This window comes from Delphinapterus leucas, chromosome 17 (assembly GCF_059928025.1).
Source record: "Delphinapterus leucas isolate spDelLeu-1000000601 "Yukka" chromosome 17, BTC_Dleu_Yukka2, whole genome shotgun sequence".
In the NCBI taxonomy this organism is placed as follows: domain Eukaryota; kingdom Metazoa; phylum Chordata; class Mammalia; order Artiodactyla; family Monodontidae; genus Delphinapterus; species Delphinapterus leucas.
This window is the reverse complement of record NC_143145.1, coordinates 85690368-85714479: the sequence shown is the minus strand read 5'-3', so window position 1 is coordinate 85714479 and position 24112 is coordinate 85690368. Positions and strand designations below refer to the sequence as shown.

The 24112-nt window shown below is 47.0% G+C and overlaps 1 protein-coding gene across 5 annotated transcripts in view; it reads right to left on the bottom strand.

Annotated features, from left to right (window-relative positions):
* Window positions 1-24112, bottom strand: part of PRKDC (protein kinase, DNA-activated, catalytic subunit) — a 165728-nt gene that overhangs the window by 35009 nt on the left and 106607 nt on the right. For all 5 annotated transcript variants that reach the window (XM_022556817.3, XM_022556820.3, XM_022556821.3 and 2 more), the window contains exons 61-69: window positions 22854-22985; window positions 20905-21084; window positions 18343-18548; window positions 16339-16477; window positions 15333-15521; window positions 14540-14764; window positions 13670-13778; window positions 12168-12279; window positions 2227-2401 (exon numbers count right to left, since the gene is read on the bottom strand). In XM_022556817.3, coding sequence (XP_022412525.1) covers window positions 2227-2401; window positions 12168-12279; window positions 13670-13778; window positions 14540-14764; window positions 15333-15521; window positions 16339-16477; window positions 18343-18548; window positions 20905-21084; window positions 22854-22985 — 1467 coding nt within the window. The remainder of the gene's footprint in view (window positions 1-2226; window positions 2402-12167; window positions 12280-13669; window positions 13779-14539; window positions 14765-15332; window positions 15522-16338; window positions 16478-18342; window positions 18549-20904; window positions 21085-22853; window positions 22986-24112) is intronic.

Genomic DNA, 24112 nt, shown 5'->3' with positions numbered 1-24112 from the left:
TTATTTATCTATTTATCTACTGATAAACCTTCGCGTTGTTGCCACCTTTTGGCTATTCTGAATAATGCCCTTTTTTCTAATTTCAATGAACATAAAGAATCTGTATACAGATTTCTGTGTGGACGTTAAGTTTTCATTTCTCTTGGGTATATACCGAGGAGGGGAACTGCTGGGTCAAATGGTAACCCTCTGGCTTTTGGAGGAGCTGCCAGACTGATTTCCACGGTGGCTGCACTGCTCACCTCCCTGCACGGAGGGCCGTCCCTCTACTCCAGCCGTCCTGTGGGTGTGCAGCGGGACCTGGCTGTGGTTTGACCTACATCCTCCTGATGACTCGTGGTGCTGAGTGTCTTTTCTTTCCTTCTTTCTCTCTCTCTCCCTCTCTTTCTTTCTTTCTTTCGCCATGCCACACGGCTTGCGGGATCTTAAGTTCCCCAACCAGGGATCGAACCCGTGCCCCCTGCAGTGGTAGTGCAGAGCCCTAACCACTGGACCGCCAGGGAAGCGCCCTGAGTGTCTTTTCATGTGCGTACTGACCACTTGTGTGTCTTCTTGTGAGAAATGTCTATTCAGATCCTTTGCCTGTTTTCTCGCTGGGTTGTTTGACTTTATGTTGTTCGGTTGTAAAGAGTTATTTATGTATTCTGGATAAGCGGACCCTTACCAGATACATGATTTCCAAATATTTTTTCCCATCATATGGGTTGTCTCTTCACTTTCTTGAGTGTGCCATTTGAGGCACAGAAGTTTTTAGTTTTAATATACATTTCTCTGTTTTTTACTTAGTTGGTTGTTTGGGGATGTCTTTTACATCTAATTCTCTGCTGAGCTTCAAGGACACTGACATCAGTCCTATGCGTCCTTGTTACGACCCTTCCAACCACTCAGGCCAAAAGTCCAGCCACCCTCGTCATTCCTGCAGTCTCTGGCCTTATTACATCTGCATATAAGAGTGTACATTTCACACAGTTCTCATCCCCACCAGCACGTCCAAGACCTTCGATGACCTCCTAGTCTCCAGTCCCTAGTTCTGGGCCACATGCTCTACAATCCACCTCAAACCAGCATCACGAGACAAGCCGTCCGCCCACAGCGGCCTCCACAATTCCCAGTTTCTCCCCTTGGGATTCTGTTTAAACGTATCTCCGTACCTGCCTCTCCTACCACCCCCAAATGCCCCCGCCTCCATGGGGCCCTCCTGGCCCCTCTTCTCGTGCCCTGCCCCCAGCAGTGGGGAGCACCCACTGCACCCCTGCCCCGAGATGCGCCCCTCACTTCCTGCTGAGAGGCCACATGCACCACCTCGGCCCCGGGCCCCGGCTACTCCCTGCTGCACCCGGAGCTGAGGGGATGGAGGGCGAAATGGCCAGGGCCTGCTGGAAAAATAGCATCTCCTTTTTCTCTGCAGGAAACAGTGAGGGAAGACACTACCTGAGTCCAGAAAGACGCAGTGGGGAGGGGGCACGACTTGAAACACCCACAGCATCCACAACTTCAAGGGGAGAGCCTGGGGAGACCAGGCGAGGGGGCAGGGCCTCCTCGGTGGAGTATCTGAGAGCATCTGAAGGCCAGCTCGTCCAGAACTGAACGCAGGGAACTGACAGAGTTATTACTTCCTTTATTCACTTAGGCTGCTGTTATGGGAAATATAAAAATTCCTGATACAAGACCCATCTCAAAGAAACACCTATAAATGAGCCTTTAAACCCACAAAACAGAAATATTAATTATTTGTACTAGAATAATATTCTTTGCTTTATAATAGCAATCAATATAGGGTCATTAAAACAGCAAGCTCCCCTAATATATCCAAATATGATTTAATTACATGTAAAATATAATTTAATACAGCTGAAATGCTTATATGCGACTTTTAATCAAACCGCACTTTTATCAAGAAAGGATCTTATTATCAAATGATAGATTTCCACAAACTAAACCTAAATATAATTTGTTACTACCTGGCAAGCATTCATTTTGTTAAACAAGAGAAAACCTTTTCTTTATAAGTAAAGCAGAGAATAATCATTTTGAAAGGATTAACAAGTGTATAATAAACTTTAGAGGCTTTCTGGAAATTTTTAAGTAAGTATTTCTTCAAGTGTACTTCCTTATAGAGAAAAAAAAAATACTAACTACTCAATTATCTCTAAGCTTCAGATTTTAAAGAAAAGCTAAGTTTAAAGAACGCCAGTTTTGGATCGTCTGTGACCCGGGCGCGCCCACCTGCTTCCGTGCGCTCTCCACCATCTGCAGCCTCATGGAGAACTTGCAGCTCGCGATCAGAGACCGAGCATCTTCCTCCAGAGCCTGCACGCCCATCCCGTCCGCATCCTCACTCACACCACCATCGTCCGGCAGGAGAGTGAGCTTCTCCTCTATTTTGCTGAGAAAGAAACATCTACATGAAACAAAGAAAAATAAGAATTAATGCCGGACTCATAAAGGAAATCTCTGACATTCAGGAAGCTGCTGGACAGCATTCAGACAGAAATTCTACAGTTGTTAAAATTTTGCTCATTTTTTAGACTATAAATATACACTCTCAGAACTGGACTTAACCCCCATTTTAATTAACCAGCTCTTGGAAGATCACTGAGGGTATTTCAACACAATTTTCCAGACAGCATCTACTGCTTCCACCTCCACAAAGTAAAGTATTCACACTCGCAACCTGCTCTCTTAACAAATGGACAGCACACCCTGTGTTGAGTCAACACCATTTTTCTCCTTTTATCTCTGAATCTAAGGTCTTCGTCACATACGTGGACAGTGTCAAGCAGCGGGCAGGTTACCACCACCGAGAACAACGGCTGTATCACATGGACGGGCAGAAGGTTATTCTTATTTGTATCATGATTTACATATTTGACTTGGTTCCCATGATTCTAGTTTCATTATTTTCATTGTCAGTAACACGGACAAAGGACCTGAACATAAAAAATTCACCCCAATTAATAATCAACTAACTTTCTGTGCATCTGCGGACTAATTTCAATTTCTTAGAAACACTGCAGCCACATAAACTAGCAAGTCTCACACCTCTCTTGCTTATTTTTTTCAGTTTTTCCCAACAAGCAGCCTCCCCAGCCACGGATCTGCTCCTGTGCTCCTGACCCCATGACCACCACACAAGTGCCCACTTCCTTCCCAAGAGCTAAACAAGCGAAGGTGGTGGACCCTGGGTGCTGGGTAAACACCTGGAGAAGCAACGCGTGAACAGGAATGTCACCCTGCGGCGTGAACGAGGGCCTGGGCTCCCAGAAAGTGGGGCAGCAGGGGAGAAGGACACGCCGTCACCAGCGAGAAGAGTGCATTCCACTCCACGAGGCAGAGTAGCCAGGAAGTCCCAGAGGGAGGGCACAGGTGAAACAAAGGTGGTACCCGCCATGCTCTTGTGTCAGCCCTTGGAGGAAGGAGCCCGGAAAGAGCCATCTTGGTAAAAGTGACAGAGCCCTGGCTCTGGTGAGGCCACAGGAGGCGCCGCAGCCGCCCTTCTGCTGGTGACGGCTAGAAACGGGGTAGTATGCAATCACAACCACCCAGGGGTCTGAGGGTCAGCAAGAGACGGCCACCTTCAAGGACGCAGAGACCAGGAGAAGGTTCTGCCACTGTGGTGAGTGTCCTGCTTTTCTCTGTCTTCTCCCAGTTCTGCCACAAGGACAACCACAACGTGGAGCGTGGCAGCCTGAGTACGAAGACTCTGAAAGAAGCAAGCCCTGTTGTGTTGTGCCCAGAGGAACCAAAGGCTGCAAAGGGAACCCTGCAGGGGAGAGAGCGGACAAGGGAGCCCCTAGCTCCAAACAAGAAGCCGCGTGGGCCGTGGCTACCCCGCGACGGGCACGTGTGCAGGACTGACTTGAGAGCTGAACTGAGACCTGAGCCAGGAGAAAGCGAGAGCCCAGGTGCAAGTCTAAGGGGCCGGCTGCTGCAGGGTCAGAACAGCCCACGTCCCCTGGGAGCTGTAAAGGGGCTCAGTCTACACACTTTCTAAGACACAAGCCAAAATTCACCGAAATCCAAAGAACCCAAGAAAATGTGCCTGTTTTCAGTGAAAAGGACAGTAAGCAGATGTCGACTCTGAGATGATCAATAGGTTGGCAAAGGTCATATAAGGACCTTTAAAGAGCTATTTTAACCATCTCTAAGGGGTCAAGAAAAATACACATGGAATAAACGAAAAAGCAGGTTATCTCAGCAGAGAGGGAGTGTAAAAAGAGCCAAATAGAAATTTTACTGAAAAGTACCCGAAATAAAACATTCACTAGACAGAATTAAAAGAGGAAACAACAGTGAGTTTGAAGACAGATCAATAGAAATGATCTAATCTGAAGAATAAAGAGAAAAAAGATTGAATGAAAGTGAACCTGTGGGACAATGTCAAAAGGTCTAATATATGTGTAATTGGCATCCCACAAACGAGAAAAATTGGGGCAAAAAAAATACTTGAAGAAACAATAACAGAAAATTTCCCAAATTTGGTGACATATATGTACCGATTCAAGAAGCTTGGTGAAGCTCCAACTGGATAAATTCAAAGAAAACCATACACAGACACATCATAATTAAACTGATAACCAACAATTAAAAAAAACAATCTTGACACCAGCCCCCAAATATGACACATTACATATTGGGGAACAACCATTTGAACAAGCATGACCTTCCCTACATAGAGGACAAATGATCCCCCAGTACTCTATACCCCGAGAAAATATTCTTCAGGAATGAAGTGAAATAAAGACACCTCAGGCAAAGGAAAAGCAAGAGAATTCATCACAGGCAGACCTGAATTCCAAGAACTGCTAAAGGAAAATCTTCAGCTGAAGGGAAATATTAGAGGAAAACTTGCATCTTCAGGAACAAATGGTAAGCATCAAAAATGGTGAGTGTAGGGCCTTCCCTGGTGGTCCAGTGGTTAAGACTCCGCCCTTCCACTGCAGGGGGCACGGGTTCAATCCTGGTTGGGGAACTAAGATCCCACATGCCATGCAGCATGGCCCCTCCGCAAAAAAAAAAGGAAAGGAAAGGAAAGGAAAAAAGAGAAAGAAAGAAAAAGAAATGGTGAGTATAAAAGACTGTTCCTTGTAAGTTCTGAATCATGTAAAGACTATTTAAAGCAAAAATATATTATCTGTTAATATTTTCACTGTTACTTCATATATATATATATACATATATATATATATATATATATATACACATGAAGTACACACGTCAATATGTCTTTGCTGCAACATAAGCTAAAGTGCACATTTCATCAGGAAGACACAGCAATTATCAACATGTATGTGCCTAATAACTGATTATTAGGCAAACAGACAATTCCACAATCACAGTAGGAGGTTTTGAAATTCCAATCTCAACAGCAGATGGAACTAAACAAAAAAATCACTAAAGTCATGGAAGATCTGAAAAACACAATTGACCACCTCGATCTAAATGAAAATTATAAACACTCTGCAGTCCAAGAACTGCAGAATACACAGGATTTTCAAGTGCACATGGTATATTTACTAAAGTAGACCATACGCTTGGTCATAAAACAAGTCTCAATAAATTTAAAAAGGCTGAAACCATACAGTGTGTGTTTATAACCACAAGGAGTTAATTCAGAAATCAATAAATAAGAGACACAGAAAACTCACTTCTAACTACTTCATGGATCAAAAACCGTGTGCCACAACTACTGAGCCTGCGCTCTAGAGCCTGCAAGCCACATCTACTGAAGCCCGTGCACCTAGAGCCCGTGCTCCGTGACAGGAGAAGCCACTGCAATGAGAAGCCCGCGCACCACAACGAAGAGTAGCCCCCACTCGCCACAACTAGAGAAAGCCTGTGCACAGCAACGAAGACCCAACACAGCCAAAAATAAATAAATTTAAAAAAAAAAAAAGCAACATATTACATCATGAACACAGCAAAGACAAGTGATGTCACCACACCACAAACAGCAAAGATAAGTGACATCATCCAGATCGTGACACAGGTCATTCTCGACCTCAGTCCCCCTCACAGGAAAACCAACCAACAACACTCAAGGACAAGACAGCACTGGGAAAATCCCACAACATGGGGATGAGGTGAAAACAGCCCCACACCCCAGAGACTGCGAGGGACCCCACTTGAAGGGTGCGAGAAGAAGCCGCACTGGGACCGCAGCCAGGGCCCCCGAGCCTACGGTTTCTCCAGTGGGAAGAGGAAAGCCCAGGGCTGTGGGTCTCACCTCCCAGGCATCGCGGGGCTCAGGGTATGACAGAAGACGGGGTGGGGCTTACAGCTACCAGGGCTGGGATCCTGCCAGGCAGTCCCAGCAGAGCCCGAGCAGAAATGCTAACCAGTGGCTTCACGTGCCTGAGCCGACACGGTGGCCCAGTCTGACCAGGGAGCTGGGCAGGGTGCGCGTCTGCCCGATTCAGGACCCAAACAACGAGCCTTGCTGGCCTGGAGCGTGTTCTGCCCTCTGCCTGGGCAGGGAGCTAATTCACAGCCCCACCCACCTGACTGGGAAACCCAGCCGGAGCTCGGGGCACCTGCATAGCCCACCCTGCGACCCTGCTCACAGCAGCACGTGCTCAGAGCGCCTGCCGGTGGACACAGCCAGGACTCCGACCCAGCAGTCCAGGGAGCTTGGCTCACGGTTCTTTTGGTTCCCAAACAAGAGTCTGGCCAGCCGGGGGCCTGCATGGTGGCCCCTCGCGCACGGGCAGGGAAACCAACCTGCCGAAGAGCCTTCAGCTCACCTAGCCGGGGAACCTCACCAGAGCACGTGGGGAAACCCCACAGCCCAGTGTACAGCGGTGCTGGAGCCTCTCCCTTCCCGTCTGCAGAGTCAAACCGGTGGCCTGCCTAGCCAGCGAATTCGCTGTGCAGTCCCACCTGATCTGGGTCCCCAAACGATGAGTTATGCTGGCCCTGGGGCCAGCTTGGCTGCCTCCCCCGACACCCTGGGGCAGTACCCCACCTACTGCTGAGCATGGCACCCAGCCCCGGCCACCTAGGAAGCCTGACCAGAGAATGCAGGCAACACAGAGCCATGCTACAGCTGCGCTGGGGCAGGACCCCAGTCCTACCCAACTGCCCTGGGCCAGCGGCACCCCGACCCCCAACCTCAGAGCTCAGGCAGCAGCCTCACCCCAAATACACAACAGCAGGTCCCACCTGCCCAAGGAAGCTACCAGCTGGCACGTCCAGAGCCCCAGGCTGAGCTGACTGGTGAAAGGCTATCTCTGCAAAGTCTGAACAAGACCATTTACTCAGATGTGTAGATACCAACATAGGGAACCAAGGCAAGGATCACGAAAAATCAGCTAACTATGATGCCACCAAAGGAAACTCCATACCTGACCATAAAGAAATGGAGATCTGTGAACTGTCGGACAAGAATTCAGAATAATCCACTTAAAGAAGTTAGTGAACTACAAGAAAGCACAGACAACTAAGTGAAATTAGGAAAACAATGCATGAACAAAATGAGAGTTTAACAAAAAGACAAAAACCATCAAAAAACAAAAACAGGAATCCTGGAACTGAAGAATTCAACAGAGAGCTTCAAAAGCAGATTCAACCATGCAGCAGATTCAATGAAATTATCCAGTCAGGGGAGCAAAAGAAAACAGAATGAAAAAGACTGTAGCAGAGCATAAGAGAAACAACACACCCATTATAAAAATCCCAGAAGGAGAAGAGATAAAGAAAAAGACAAAGTACATTTAAAGCAATAATGGTTGAAAACTTCCCTAACCTGAGGAGAGATATGGACATCCAGATCCTTGAATCCCAAAAGACCCCAACAATGCAGGGTTCCAGGGTTCGATCCCTGGTCAGGGAACTAGGTCCCACATGCTTGTGGCAATTAAGAGTTCGCAAGCCACAACTAAGGAGCCCACGTGCTGCCACTAAGGAGCCCTTGAGCTGCAACTAAGAAGCCTGCCTGCCGTAACTAAGGAGCCCACCTGCTGCAACTAAGGAGCCCACCTGCTGCAACAAAGACTCAGTGCAACCAAATAAATAAATAAATATTTGGAGGGGAAAAAAAAAAAAGAACCCAAGTAGGTTGAATCCAAACAGGGGTACACCGAGACACATTACAACTGAAGTGTCCAAAGTCCAAGACAAAGGCTTTTGGAAGCAGGAAGAGAAAGGCGACATGTCACACAAGGGAACCCTCCCACCCCCCACCAAGACTATAGGCAAAGTCCTCAAAAGAAACATTTCAGGACAGGAGAGAATGGGGTGATACATTCAAAATATTGAAAGAAAAAAAGAACTGTCAACCAAGAATACTGTATCTGGCAAAGCTGTCCTTCAGAAATGAAGAAGAGATAAACAAAAGCTGAGGGAGTCCATTACCAGACCTGCCTGCCTTACAAGAAAGCTAAAGGGAGTTCTTCAAGCAGAACTGTGATGCTAATTAACATCACAGAAACACATGAAGTTAGTATATAACTCACTGGTAATGGTAAATATAAAACCAAAGTCGAATTCTCTAATATGGCAGTGGTGGTATGTAATTCACTGACAACTCTAGTTTAAAACTTAAAAAACAAATGTATTAAATATAACCATAACTTCAATAATCTGGTATTGGATGCATGATATAAAAATATGTAAACTGTAACATCAATAACCTAAAATGTAAGAGGGATGAGGACACAAAAGCATAATAAAGTTTAAGAATGTTATCACAGTTAAGTTGTTATCAGCTTAAAATCAGGTGTTACAAGAGTTTATGTAAGCCTTGTGGTAAACACAAAGGAAAAAACTGTAGTAGTCACACAAAAGATCACGATAAAGAAGTCAAAGCACACCAAACAAAAAGTCATCCATCAAATCACACAAAAAGAGAACAGGATAAGCAACAAGGGGTAATGAACCCACAAAACTGTCAGAGAACAATTAACAAAATAGCAACAGTAAGCCTTACCTACTGATAATTACTTCAAATGTAAATGGTTTAGATTCTCCAAGCGATTGAAAAAAACAAGATCCAGGGAGTTACCTCATGGTCCAGTGGTTAGGACCCCCGGCACTTTCACTGCCGTACCCCAGGTTCAATCCCTGGTCAGGGAACAAAGATCCCACAAGCCATGAGGCAGGGGCCAGAAGAAAAAAAAAAAAAAAAAAGATCTCCAACGATATGCTGCCTACAGTACACTCACTTTCGCTCTGAAGACACACTGACAAGGGTGGGAGAGATATTTCAAGCAAATGGTAACCTAAAAAAAGCAGGGGTAGCTATACTATACCAGACAAAATAGATTTTAAGCTAACAATGGTAAAAAGATACAAGGAAGGTCATTACATGATGATAAAGGGGCCAACTGCCAATCTGTCAAGAAAATACAACGACTGTAAATATTTATGCACCAAACAACGAAGTACCTAGGTATATAGGGCAAATACTAATAGAACTAAAAGGAGAAATAAACAGCAATACAATAATAGTTGGGGGTTTTAATACCACTGTCAACAATGGACAGATCACCCAGACAGAAAATCAATAAGGAAATAGCAGATTTGAACAATATTATAGACACACACACACAATAAAACAGAAAAACAACACGATCAGTTAAATAGATGCAGAAAAAGCATTTGGCAAAATTCAACACCATTCATGATAAAACAAAACTTTCAGAAAATCAGTATATGAACAGCAAATAACCAGAAAATACAATGAAAAAAAAAAACCCTCCATTCACAACAGTGCTGAAAAAACCATACATACTTAGGAGCAAATCTAACAAAAGACAGCTAAGAGCTCCAGATGGAAAAAATACAGATCTTTGAAATTAAAGAGGACCTAAATAAACGGAGAGACATACCATATTCATGAATTGGAGAACTCTACACTGTTAAGACAGCAATTCCCAAAGTTGATCTAGAGGCAACAAAATCCCAAACACTGTTTTTCTTTTTTCTCTGGTAGAAATTGATAAGCAGATGCTAAAATGTATATAAAAACGTAAGCAACCTAAAATAAACAAAGCAGTTTTCATAAAGGAAACAAAGTTGGAGAACTCACCCTATCTGACTTAAGACTTACTATAAAGCATCAGTAATGAAGACAGTGTGATATTGTGAACAGATATGCATATAAATCAAGGAACAGAACAGAGCATTCAAACACAGACCCACAGACATAACCGTCACTGACTTTCAGAAAAGGTGCCAAGGCAATTCAGTGATACAAAGTAAGACTTCTGAACAAATGGGACTAGACAACTAGCTATCCATATGGAAAAAGTGAACATGTATCCCTACCTCATACCATCTACAAGAATTATCTTCCACTTGGGGCTTCCCTGGTGGCGCAGTGGTTGAGAGTCCACCTGCCGATGCAGGGGACGCGGGTTCGTGCCCCGGTCCGGGAGGATCCCACATGCCGGCTGGGCCCGTGGGCCATGGCCGCTGGGCCTGCGCGTCCAGAGCCTGTGCTCCGCAACGGGAGAGGCCGCAATGGTGAGAGGCCCACGTACCGCAAAAAAAAAAAAAAAAAAAATCTTCCACTGGATCATAGACCTAAATGTAAGAACTAAAACTACAACATTTCTAGAAGGAAACACAGGAGGATAATTTTGCAAGATGAGCCTCGAGGGACTTCCCTGGTGGCACAGTGGTTAAGACCCCGTGCTCCCAATGCAGGGGGCTCGGGGTTTGATCCCTGGTCAGGGAACTAGATCCCACATGCATGATGCAACTAAGGAGCTGGAAAGCCACAACTAAGGAGCCCACCTGCCGCAATAAGACCCGGCACAAGGCTAGTCTGGGCTAAAGTCATCCACAGACACAGAACACGGAGGAGTAGGTCTCATCAGAAGCAGGATACAGGCATGTCTCAAAGCATCTCCCACACTGCTTGTTAGTTGCAGAGGAAAAAACAGGGCTTGTACACCAGCAAGACCAGACATAGTATTAACCAGGCAATCAACACTGCTACCACCAGTAAAAGGCAGGTGGACTCTCTGCGCTTCCAGGTGTGAAACCGCAGGACAAACACTCCACTTCAGTGGCATTCTGGCTATGGGTATTTCACCTGAAGATAATCATGAGGATACACAGCCAAACCCAAACTGAAGAAAATTCCCCAGAAGTGTCAGTGTTATGAGGACCTGTTCGAGATTAGGGGAGACCAAAAAGATACATCAATTAAATGTGTACATGACTCTGCACTGGATCCTGTCTTAAAAGACAAATTGCTTTAAAGGACGTTAATGGGACAACTGACAGAACTGAAATTGAGGCTGTAGATTAAAATGAAAACAGAGAAGTTACTACTGTACTGTGGTTCTAAGAATATACTCTTTTTCTTAGGAAAGGTACACCGATAAACAAAGAGGTAAAGAAATAGATGTATGCAACTTACCCTCAAATGGTTCCGAAAATAAATACATGTATGTGGAGAGAAAGAAAAAAATGCTAACGCGGCAACATGTTAAAAAATGTTAAAAAAAAAAAAAAAAAGTATATCTGGGTAAAAGGTACACAGGAGAGTTCTACTTTTCTTGTAATCTTTTTTATAGGTAAGAACTTGTCTCAAAATAAAAAGTAAAAAAATTTGAAAAACAAAAAGGATAAAAAGTAAAATTTTAAAAAGCTGTAGTATCAGAGGAAACAGGGTCCAATGGCAAGAACGCCAAACATGGGATCACAGTCCTTCAGTCCTACTGACTGTGTGTTTTTGAATAAAATAACTCACAACCGCTCTGGCTCTATTACCTCTTCTCCGACACATATAGTTAATGCCTGCCTAGGATTGATCACCCAGGGCCGTTACAGGTGAGGAAAAGAATCTCAGACCTGGCGAAGTGGTGAATACAGCACGTAACAGAGCTGGGAGGCAGGAGGTGGGAGTGTCAAAAATCCAGGTTATAATAACAGAATAACAAGAAGTTGTGAAGCAGTATCTCCTTTGCCGCCATGTCACTCGCCCACATTCAGCCCTGAGACAGGAGCAGAGGGGACGCCCCTGCCTTCTCTCCCCACCCAGCACGGAATGGACCAGGGCACAAAGACGCACGGAGAGTACTGCCAGAACAACCTCAGTGCAAACTGGCCCAGGAGGCTCAGACCCCACATTTGTCTAAACCACAGTTTGGGAGAAAAGCTATTCTGGCAACTTCAAAAAAGAAACCACATTCAACTCAGAAGGCTCAGCATCTCACCGATTCGTGATGATGTCATCCCAGACGTTCATGGGGTCCATTTTAGCATCCGGATATCTACTTGTCCAGGTTTTTAGAAGCCTCTTAAGGGGAAGGTGAGATGACAAATTGCCTAAAAATAATATCAGAGTGTGACTATGTCCACGGCTCAGTGACCAGACCACCTTACAAAGCACAGCTGTCAAGTTTCTTGTCCAAATTTAAACGTTTTGTCTTATCTTTCACAACAGGAGCAAAAGCTACCATATTTTAAATATTCTGGCATTAAAACTCAATTTCTTCGGGCCATAGAGGGAAGACGAGGAAATAAACATACACAATCTTTACATTTAGCACAGGTCCACAATCCTCCATCCACGATTCCAAACTCTAAAAAGCACTGAAAACTGACATGTTTTTCACAGAGTTGCAGCCAATTTTCCTGTGTGCAAAATCTGATCTGAATCATCACAGGGCAACTTACAGTCTGTTTACGCCACTCGTGGGGACACCCACCCGGGCGGTGGACAGCCATCAGTCGTGGGTGGGCTGACGGGCCACTGCACACAAGGCCCAACCCAGTATGCACACTAGGTGGCTGGAGATAACCCCCAAACGACCTGGCCTCGAGGGCTTTGGTAAAGGGATTCATGATAATCCTCATGAAATTTAAATTTCACACTGCTAATGTTTAAAGCTTTGGTTTTCTTTCAGCTTAAATCACAGTCCTGAGCTCAAAATCTGGATCCTTCACGTATTAGCTTAGGCAAGTTATTTAATCTCTGATGCCCTACAAAACGAGAAGAAAGGATCTACATCTCATAAGGCAGTTATAAAAACTAGAAAATATAGAGAAAAGAGATCAACATAGCTCCTCCGATAATACATCATATATAATAATGTACTTGAAACATCATTCTCCAGATTTAAAACAGAGAACAGTTAGGTAGATAGTTCTGAATACCAATTCTTATTAGTACTCTGAAAAGCCTCCAAAACTGAAATTCAGATTTACAGTCAAGACGTTACCTCTGACTCTGGGTGGCCCCCCATCAGCACCAGGATAAAACCTACTCGTCGGCGACAGAATGGGCTTCCAGGTCCGGGCATTGCCTCCCTCGGCCTCACCGTACCAGCTGGCACCCAGGACAGAAGCTCTGGCACCTCAGGGTCAGGCCGGTCCTCTGCGAGCTCCTCTCTCCCGACCACGCCCAACTCGGGGTCCTGCCGGCCGGGTGCTCTCACCCCAGTTTCTCATGGGGCCCTGGACCTGCCTCTGTCTCTGTGGGTGCCATGTGTCAGACCACTACTCCTTGGAAGCTTCTCCAGTGCCCAGAATTGCACTTGACCATGTTAAACACTTACTTCAACAATCCCAAATACATACATTTGTAGAATAAACCCAAGGCAGTTTCTAACCCATACAGTAAGAAACATGTACTATCACTAGGCAAAAAGATCAGAAGCCAAAACTCTTCCGAAATTATAAAAGAAAAACAAGGCAGGTATAAATTGAATGTTACCTTCTTTGCTAATAAAGCTGATGAACTCCTGGATTTCTATGAAAGTCTGCACAGACTGTAATTTGGTGAGTCTGCTTCTGTGTAAGAGGACATCAATACTAGAATAATTCTGGAAAGAAGTTAGTTAGCACTGGTTACAAGTCAATTTACTGCATTAGATTCTAACGCAGTTATCAACATGAAACAGCAGCTACCCTATAAACACATCAGTTACACAGGGCGCCTCAGAGCGGTTAATAATTAGGTCATGGGAGCAATTAACAAACAGTGTAATTTTCTTTTTTAATTTAGGTTTTCAATTGCATTTCAGTTCAACAAAATCAATAAAAGTAATACAACCGGGTACTGCTGCCTCTATTTGCCACCAATTCTTAAAAATCACAACATCCTATAACGTAAAACTGCCAACTGCAGAAGCCAATCTTTCTTCTTCGATAAACTTCAAGTGCACTACTCAACCTCAAACACATCTGAAAAGTAGAGTAAAGACAGTGAACGTCCACATACGGCAACGACAGACGTTCACACACTCTACACAAGACACGGCTTTAACAACAGAACGAGCCGACACCAAAGGAGAACACAGAGCCGGGACTGGCGGGGCCTCTGCTCTCAGGTGCTCGTCCACAGTCAGAGAAAGGAAACCCCAAGGGGACACAAGACGTGGAACATTCTAAAACAGAGAAAGGCACTAAAAGGCCCCAGGACCAAGGCCGGTGTCCACAGGCCTCAGGGGAACCAGGACGCGGGGAGGGTGGGCCCGTCACGCGCTCGGTCAGGGGAACCTGCTGCTGGGATTCCCACCCAGGAGTTTACCGATGTCAGAAAGGTCACAGGGATGGCACATTCCCGGCTGGGATGTCATATTACCTGCAAAAACATCTGAATGCAGTTTCTGATGTAATACTCGGCCCTGTCGACGTCATCTTGCAGGAGGTAGAGGAGACTCAGCTCCTGGCTGTAGCGGAGCTCGAGCAGGGCCCTCCGCAGCTCCGAGGTCACCGCCTCATCCACGAAGGTCAGCAGGGTCTGGTCACCCTCCCCACGGAGCAGGGACTTGAGCCTGCTGCGGATCATGTGTGGCAGGCAGGTCTCCTGAGGAGCAAGAATCGCATCACCATGGCATCTCTGGTGTCATTTTACAGGTCCAGGTGCCAAAGTGATGGTGCTTAATGCTTCAAATGTTAAAGCACCTAAGGCTACAATTTTTAAAACAAGTTCATCTAAAGTGGTTCATTTTATAACCACAAAATACATAGGAACACGGTCTACAGAAAATGGCAACTACTTGTAGCTGAAAGACAACTGGATGTCTGGTACAAAGACAGGGACCTCCAGGCACGGCCGAGGACAGCAGTGCGGACGGGCCAGGCGGGCCCAGCGAGACTGCAACGCCGCGCAGACACAACAGGAAATGTTCTCCCGGTGGTCACACCAGGGATGCTGATGTTCATTTTTAAAGGCCTCCGCTTACTCTGAAAGGCTGAGCTAAAAGCGGTGAGCAGTTTATTATGCAGTTTGGGGGGTGTCTGGTCGTATAAATACCCTACTGCTGCACAACTGCTGCCCTGTTTTTGAACACTTCTAAACAACTTGACTAATGAGAGCACACCTGACCATCTAAAACATTTATTTCCGTGGCCTCAGAAATGACCCCACACACCTGACAGAAGGGTTCACTCCACATCCTGCTGAGATCTGGGGCGCCCTCGCCGTCAGCACTGGCCGTGGAGCAGTACGCCAGCGATTTCCAGTCGGCAAGCTGGTTGTAACACTCGAGGGATGCAAGTTCCCAGAAGTCCTTCTCGGCTTCCGCGGGCTCACCGTCTGCCCACTCTTGTCTATTGAGGGCCTGGTAAGATTATTTTACAAAGTTGCGAACAGTACAAATGAAAACATTTGCACTGTAGGCTGTGTAACATTCGTACTAAGAACAACCATTTTCAGATTTATGACAAGAGGAGAAAAAAGGGAAAACAGAGTAACTTGAGTGGAATCTAATCGTCAAATGAGTATTAAAAACCCCAGCCAAGAGGGAACCACGTCTCTGGGAAACTTAACAATGAAGCCAGTGAATAAGCTGAAGACTTTAAATGACCCATAATTTGATGTAAATACTCTAGATTATTTACTACTTACAGAGTTCTCAGAATGAAAATTAGAAAATAAGACGTTTACAGAAAATTACAGAAGATTCCACCACCTGGATCTCTCGCAGAGGCCGCAGACCTGAACTCCAAGTATGTACCTGCTACACATCCACACTCGGCCACCGGTAGCTCAAACACAAACCTGAACTTCAGTCATGTTCCCAAAACCAACTCTTACCTACCTCTTTATAAATTTTTTACTTCCTGAATGAACACAATCTACTCAAATGGAAATTACATAATAATACCAGATACTGAAGTAACATCTTACAATTTTATCGTACTTGGTAAAACATGCTTTCTTTTATTCAGTGACGTTTTCTTAAAAAGAGTAAGGGATAACAATACTTAGCTCACATGCGGTTATTATGAAGCCATTTTCTGATGCTAATCTTTGTGTAAATTCTAAGGAATAAAAGCTGAAATACTTGAAGCTCTAAATTCTAAAGCTAACAATTTTTCCATTCAGAGAACAAAAGTGTTTAAGCAACTAACACACTTGGTAGAGATCAACTTTACCTCGTTATACAGCCGCGCAGCTTCAGAATAATCACTTCTCGCTTCTGCTAGTAACGCGTCCTGTGTGATCTGCTTTGTTCCTATCTCACTGCTGAAAATACCACGGAGGGTGTCATACTCTCCAATCGACCTGTACAGCCTATAAAACAAACCAAAAGAAAAAAAAAAAGTCCAAATCAATGAATGCCCCAGTATTTTTTAAGTCTTTACTCTAATGAAATGATATTAAAAATCAAGATGTCATACGTTATAATTAACCAAAAAAGATACGTTATTCTTGTTTTGTAAAAATATGAAATCTTAAAAATTTTGAAGTTACCATTAAGTTTTACTACTTTAGCCGTACTGAAGGCAGAAGTTATTCTACAGCGCATTTAAAGTAAAATTTGAAAATTATAGGTTTACAATGCGTAAGTTGACTCATTAAATGAGCCTGTTCTGTGTTAATTCATTGCTGAGACACTGCTCTTATCTGTGGTAACCTATCTGGAATCCTTGTCTAGTCCTAAAATTTGGAATGTAGTTAAGAACCCCAAAGCAGGTGAATTAGTCCTGGTCCTAGAGATGACACGTTTTACTCCACGTTCTATGGCCTTCTCGATTCTACTGACAGCCTGGACACGGGCTAGAGCATTCATCTCTGCCGTTAACACAAACCTGCTGGTCCGTCAGCCAAGCTCCCCCTTCAAGGTAGTCTCAAGTGTTCAGTAAGTTCGTTCCCTTCTCTCTAGAGACTTCTTCCCACTTTCTGAGTCCCCACACAAATGTCCTCTCTTCCTAACCCTGCAGTCGCCTGACCACCGAGCTGAGGACCACTTCCCTCCTGGTCTTCCTGAGTTTGGTGCTTCCCTGGGTATGAAATTTCATGTGTTTATTACATCAAAAAAGCCCCACGGGTTCTCTTTCAGAGCCCACTGACTCCAAATTTAGACCAAAAAAATCTAATAGCTATAGCTCTCTTACTGCCCTGCTCATGGGGAGTTAAAGGTAACAAATCAGAGGCAGAGGTAGGGAGGTGGGAAAATAGCCCACGGCCCAGGAGTCCAAGAGGAGACGAAGCTACAAGCATTCTCCAGGAATTCAGAAAACACACCAGCCTTAGGTCCACCCTACACTGGCCCCCGGTCCCTGGACCACATACGCTGTACCGTGGTCAAAACAATGATGTAGGACTTCCCTGGGAGTCCAGTGGCAAAGACCCCGTGCTCCCAATGACCAGGGGCCCGTGTTCGACCCCTGGTCCGGGAACTAGATCCCACATGCATGTCGCAACTAAGAGCGGGTTCGCATGCCACAACTAAAGATCCCGCACACTACAACGAAGACCCGGCACAGCCAAATGAACAATTAAAAATAAATAAATATTTAAAAAAATTCTGTTTGAAAGGAATGCACAAACATAATATAAAAAGTGTGAGGAAGCATTAATAAAGCTAGAAAAAAAATGTTTAAAAGTTTAGGCCCTTAAAAGCTGTGTGCTTCGTTTATCCAGACAACACCCAAGACCTGAGACTCTGCCCCCTGAAACTCCCAAGCGCACAAGGCGTCACTACTGCCCATGGCCATGCCAGACACAAGAGGGTAAGGACGCCCGCGGGCAGAAGCAGCCCCCGCAGAGGCCCTTCCTCCCGCCCAGGGTGCTGCCCGCGCCACTGGCGGTGTCTAACCCGCGCTGTGCTGCTGCCGGCACCTGGCGCAGCACCTCGCTACCCACCACGGCACTCAGTTCAGAGAGACAGGAGCGACCATGCAACAGCGGTGAGGCAACAAGCCCTGCTCTCACTTCCACTCTTACACCCAGAACCCGAAGACCTAAAAACCAGTGTTACAGAAAAGAAGCGCAAGTGAAATTTCACCCGACTCCAGCATCCTCAGAATTAGGCACTGGCTTTCTTATGATAAAGCCTCACGTAACCGAAACAGAATTTGTTTTTCCCAAATAAACGAAGTAACTGTATCAGATATATCGGCCTCGGCCCCAGCGGGGTCGGGGCCCAGGCATACCTGGCGAGCTCCATCCATCTGCCGACGGTGGCGGGGAGGCCGGGCCTGCCCCGAGCGCGCTTGGCAGGAGGCTCCTGGGGTAGCAGGTGCAGCAGCGCTTCCTCCAGCAGGTGGATGGCCCCCGGCTGCTGCAGGCCCGCCAAGCCGGCGCTGCCGACCACGGCCGGGTCCAGGCTCAGCAGGTCGGCGTGTCGGCAGCTGACCTCCTGCGAAGACAGACACGGCGGCCCTCTAGCCCACGGCTCCCCAGCCACCTCTGCCAGCGAGGACCTCGTTCTGCTAAGCACGAAGGTCTGACGTTCGTGGTGGAGAAAGCACAAGCTCCTCTGTGTGATTCTGTTAAGCCTTCCCCCCACTTGCTCAGAGGAGGAAATGATCTCTCCTTACTGCACACTTCCAATCCAGGATTAATTCAGAGCAACAAAGCCACTAGTGGACAGTGAGGGTTTTACACATTTGCTGTATGTCCAGACCACAACCGCAGTTTCCCGGAACGTATACCCTGGAGAGACGAGGAGAGCATCTGAGACACAAAGATCGCACACCCAGTCACTGCAGAGTAGGTGCGCTCACCCCCACTACCTGGCAGCCTCCTCACGTCTCCCCACCCCGGGGGCTCACGTGCTCAGCAACAGGGAATGGAGGGCTTCGGGAATTATCATGTTGACCTTTACTTTGTAACTCTCAATTTGAGAGTTCTGTATATGCAAAAATAACGAAAAGTGAGCCCCAAACCAATAGAGAGAACAGTATGGCTAGTAGGACAGCATCTCATGACGACAGACCTGCGTCTGCATGGACATCTGGAAGGGCACCTGCCTCCTGCCCTGCGAAGCTGCTGGGCCCGGAACCCTCGCTGAGACTGACCAGCTACCACCGAGCCAACTTGCATTCAACACCAGGGGTCTTGGAAGAACACAGATTCTCCAAAGCAAGCAAACAGACAAAAATGCTTGTCACTCTTAGCAGGAGCTAGTGGCACAGGAAAGAAAATCCAAACAAAATTCTATTTCCATGAACAACACAGCAGGACTTCCCTGCTGGCGCAGTGGTTAAGAATCCGCCTGCCAATGCAGGGGACACGGGTTCGAGCCCTGGTCCGGGAGGATCCCACATGCTGCGGAGCAACTAAGCCCGTGCACCACAACTACTCAGCCTGCGCTCTAGAGCCCGTGAGCCACAACTACTGAAGCCTGTGTGCTCCAGGGCCTGCATGCTGCAACTACTGAAGCCTGCATGCCTACAGCCTGTGCTCCGCAACAAGAGAAGCCACTGCAATGAGAAGCCCATGCACCACAACTACTGAGCCTGCGCTCTAGAGCCTGCACGCCACAACTACCGAGCCCGCGCACCACAACTACTGAGCCCGCGCACCACAACTACTGAAGCCCGCGCACCTAGAGCCCGTGCTCCACAACAAGAGAAGCCACCGCAATGAGAAGCCCGTGCACCTCAACCAAGAGTAGCTCCCCGCTCACCGCAACTTGAGAAAGCCCGCACGCAGCAACAAAGAACCAACGCAGCAAAAAATAAATAAAATTAAATCTTTAAAAAACAAAATCGCTTCGGGGTAAAATGTAAAGAGAAACTTATTTTGAAATACCGGCTGATTCAATATAACGATCTCAAGCCTTGTCTTTGGCATCACCAGGAGAAAACCAATGAAGGAATTCTACTTGTAAATTATAAACCAATAAAAATAGAGTATATAAAAAGAAACCGTATTAACAGTTTCACGCTACAACAAAAAAGTACCAAGTAAGAACACTAAGTACTTCATCTCCGGAATTGTTACCCAATCAGTTTGCAAACCAAAGCTACTGATAAATAACACTAAAGAATGTAATTTTTAAATTACTCCAGGGAGGTAACTAGTTACAAAAATACTGAAATGAATCCAATGGATTTTCTATTAGGGACTTTTGTAACGATCCATGGTTTGAACGGCAAAGAAAACATTTCTTACATGAAAGAGTAATCTTCCAGTAAGTGTGTTTAGTGCGTACAAAAGTCCGTCTACACTAGTTCTCTGCTCGAAGAGCACAGCCTTCAAAGCCTTCTCGAGGGCGGCCTCACAGCGCCCACAACAGTGCACAGCCCACCCCGGCCGAGAGGCGGCCTGCCGACCTGCCTCTCCTCAGCCTGCACCACCCCGGGCTTCTGCATCACTCGGCCCTCGTGCCCTTCCGCCTCTGCCTGTTTACCGCCTGGCCCGAGCCCGCCTGTGCCTCCGTCCCCTGCCCACAGCCAGGCATGGGCTGCACCCACGTCCCCAGAGGCCAGCAGGAGGACTGGACGCCGCGCGACACGCAGGTGCGAGCAGAACACTGAGGGGACTGGCTGGTTTAAGACCTGAGCAATTTTATATCAAGTTTGATTTCATCACTCCATCATATGTAAGTTTTTTTTTTTTAATACAAATAAATTGCATCTAACCATCTGGGAAGAAGCGGCCCCATCACAGGACATGTGCTGTTAAAACCCTCATTTCAACTAAGAAGGCAACGGAGTCGCTAGATGCCGGCGTGTGAAGGGCGGGAGACAGTGCGCGTGCGGCCTCACCTGGATACAGGACACAAACGGAGGGAAGAAGAGGAAGGTGGTGCTGAGCAAGTGAGTGAAGTCCTGCAGCAGCTTCTGGGTGGCGCCACGCCTCTCAGACGCGGTCCTGTGCTTGTCCATCTCCTTCAGGATCCCGGAGCACAGGCTGCTGAAGAGCTGCTTCGCGATGAGCGGATCCCTCTGCAGGACATTCCGGAGGAGCACAGACTGGGGTGACTCACCCACAGCACCGGAGCCGAACTCAAACACACAAGCTGCTGCCCACACGGCCACACCGACAGCCGCAGCCGTCGACGGGGAGGGTTCGGAACTTAACCCAGCACATCTGTTTGACACGTGTCTTACAAAAGGCACGACGGCACAGATTCCGGACCCAGAGTACAGACTCAGAAGCTGGCTCAAGTCCTGCGTGAGTCTGGACCTGCGGGTCCCTGCCCCGGGCCAGGGGGACACAGGGCCGTCCCTGGGGACTGACAGCAGCCTGGAGACATTGGAAAACAGCCCTGAGCTTAGACGAGAGGCCAGAGCCCCGTCACCGTGGCCATTTAATCCCTTGACGCCAGCAGAAGCCGCCTCCGTCCTGCGTGGTGGGTGGCCAGGCTGACGGACACAGCCCGTCCCTCCCGCTGTCCCCGGGCACAGACCCCAGTGCTGAGAACGGCTCCCAGCAGGCAGCGTCTACATTTTTAAAATGAAGGCATGAAAGCAAGAATAAATAAAATTTTTAAATTATTTTGTTTGGTAAAAGCTGTGTCTGAATAAAAACTGTAATTTGATTTTTTTTATTTTATGTTGTTCATTACTCTATTTTAGGTAATGTATTTGTCTTATAAAAAGTCATAATGGTTCTTATATAAAATTTTAGAAAATACGCATCAGGAAACAAGAAGAAAATAAATATTGCCCGTCGTTACACTCCACGGAGGCGGTCACTGCCAGGTGGGCCTCTTACTCTGCTACGTGGGGTCCACTTAGTCTGTCAGGGGGCTTCCACGTCTACACCCACTGACTCTTGTGTACAAATTCCTTCCTCTACACGTGAATCTGCACGTGGGACAAGCGGCCCAAAACCTCACACACACACACAACAGTGCCGCAGGGGATGTGGTGGGACTCGCGCGTCTGCAATCTGGTCACACTGGGGGCTCACTCAGGTGCTCCGGTGACGTGAGCCGTCCCCACGGAGGGAAGCTGGGGGAGGGGACACAGGACTTGGGCTATTTTTGCAAATTCCTGTCACTCTGTAATTATTTAAACAAAAATCTTACCAAGCAGTAATGGGCTACACAGACATAATCCATTACTATCATCAACATTAGTACTGCCAGTTAAGTGCCGTAAAATATAAGGCATCATGTTTCAGCACCTATAGCATAGTCATATATTACATGATATATATGATACCCTTCGATTATAAACAGTACTTCAATTAAAGTCAAAGAAACCTTAATCAGACTTTGCAGGGATAAATATCCTGCTTCTGTCAGAGAATTCAGTGAGAAAACTTCCCTCACTCCCAGTACACTTATCCCCTAATGACTGAGAAAAGTACTCCCCATCCCCCGGCTAATAAGACAATTACCAGAGAAGGATACTGATCCCACTGTCGCTCTCTCGATCCTCCCCTGAAAGAGCTCTCTTGATCCTCCCCCGAAAGAGGATTTTGTATAATCAATGATTTAAGTGACTTAGCAACTTACACACTGTTTCATTCTCACTGACATTACTGGTGAGAAAAACAGACTCAGTGTGTGACTGGCACACAGAGACACTGGGCCCAGAGCAAAGTGTCTCGATGGTACCCCGTGTCAGGGTCTCACAGAGCTAGGAAGCGGCAGAGCCATGACTCGGGACAAGGCCCTTCACTGAGCCCACCGTGTGGGACAAATCAGCACCTCTGCCCTGCACAGAGGCAGCCCTGCGAGCATGAGATGGGTTCCAGCACCGACCTGGGCCACAGCCTGCAAGGGGGTGATCAGGCTGCTGTGCGGAATCTGGATGTCAGGAAGGTCTCCACGACGGTAACTTCTGTACAGGACGACGTGGGCCTCGCGCTTCATTTTTAACTCACTCTTCATCTCCTATAGTCGTTAGCAACGGAGGAGGATTAGAATGCTCAGTTAAGAATACCAGTAGCCGGCTTCCCTGGTGGCGCAGTGGTTGAGAGTCCGCCTGCCGATGCAGGGGACACGGGTTCGTGCCCCGGTCCGGGAAGATCCCACATGCCGCAGAGCGGCTGGGCCCGTGAGCCATGGCCGCTGAGCCTGCATGTCCGGAGCCTGTGCTCCACAACGGGAGAGGCCACAGCAGTGAGAGGCCCGCGTACCGCAAGAAAAAAAAAAAAAAAAAAAAAAAAGAATACCAGTAGCGTGTGAGCTATGAAACTGTCAGCGCCCACCACTAACAGAAAAGTGAATCAGGGACTTCCCTGGCGGTCCAGCGGTTAAGACTTTGCCTTCCAATGCAGGGGGTGCGGGTTCGATCCCTGGTCCCACATGCCTCGTGGCCAAAAAACCAAAACAGAAGCAATATTGTAATGAATTCAATAAAGACCTTAAAAATGGTCCTCATCAAAAAATCTCTTGCAAAAAAAAAAAAGTGAATCAATGACAATTTCTAACCAAGACAGTTTAGTCACTACGCTTTACCAGTCTGGCAAATGATAAATCCGGAACAAAAACCACTGTCAGATGAACAGTGAAGCTTATTTAAATATTTATTACAAAGAAATCTGAGTTTCTCTGAAATCAGAGAACTTGATTTAAAACTTTTTAAAGCCATAAACGAGAGGCTGTGTTTCCAGTCTGACAAACCTCGCGATGAGCCCCACCCTGCCGGCCCTGCTCTCCCCACGCGGGGCCCATGCGACGCTGCCAGGAACGCACCTCTGCAGCTGCTCCCTCCGCAGGGACCGTCTCTGCGGAGCCCCCCACCCCGGCCTCTTTAACAGGCTCCCCAGCATGCTCATCTCCTGGTTAGTTTCCAGCGCTGCCCCTGCTTTCTGTCTGCTGTACACACCGGACCACAGCTCTGCCATCAAGCACTCAGGTGACACGCCCCCAGCTGGCGAGCGCGGGTCATCCCCACCCTCTCCCTGAGACCCTCGGGGGTCAGCCCAGTGCCTATGCCCCCAAGCCCGCTCCTGGCTCCCCAGAAGCCCAGGCAGGATTCAGACTGAACGAGGGGCTCGCAGCTCAAACGCCTCGGG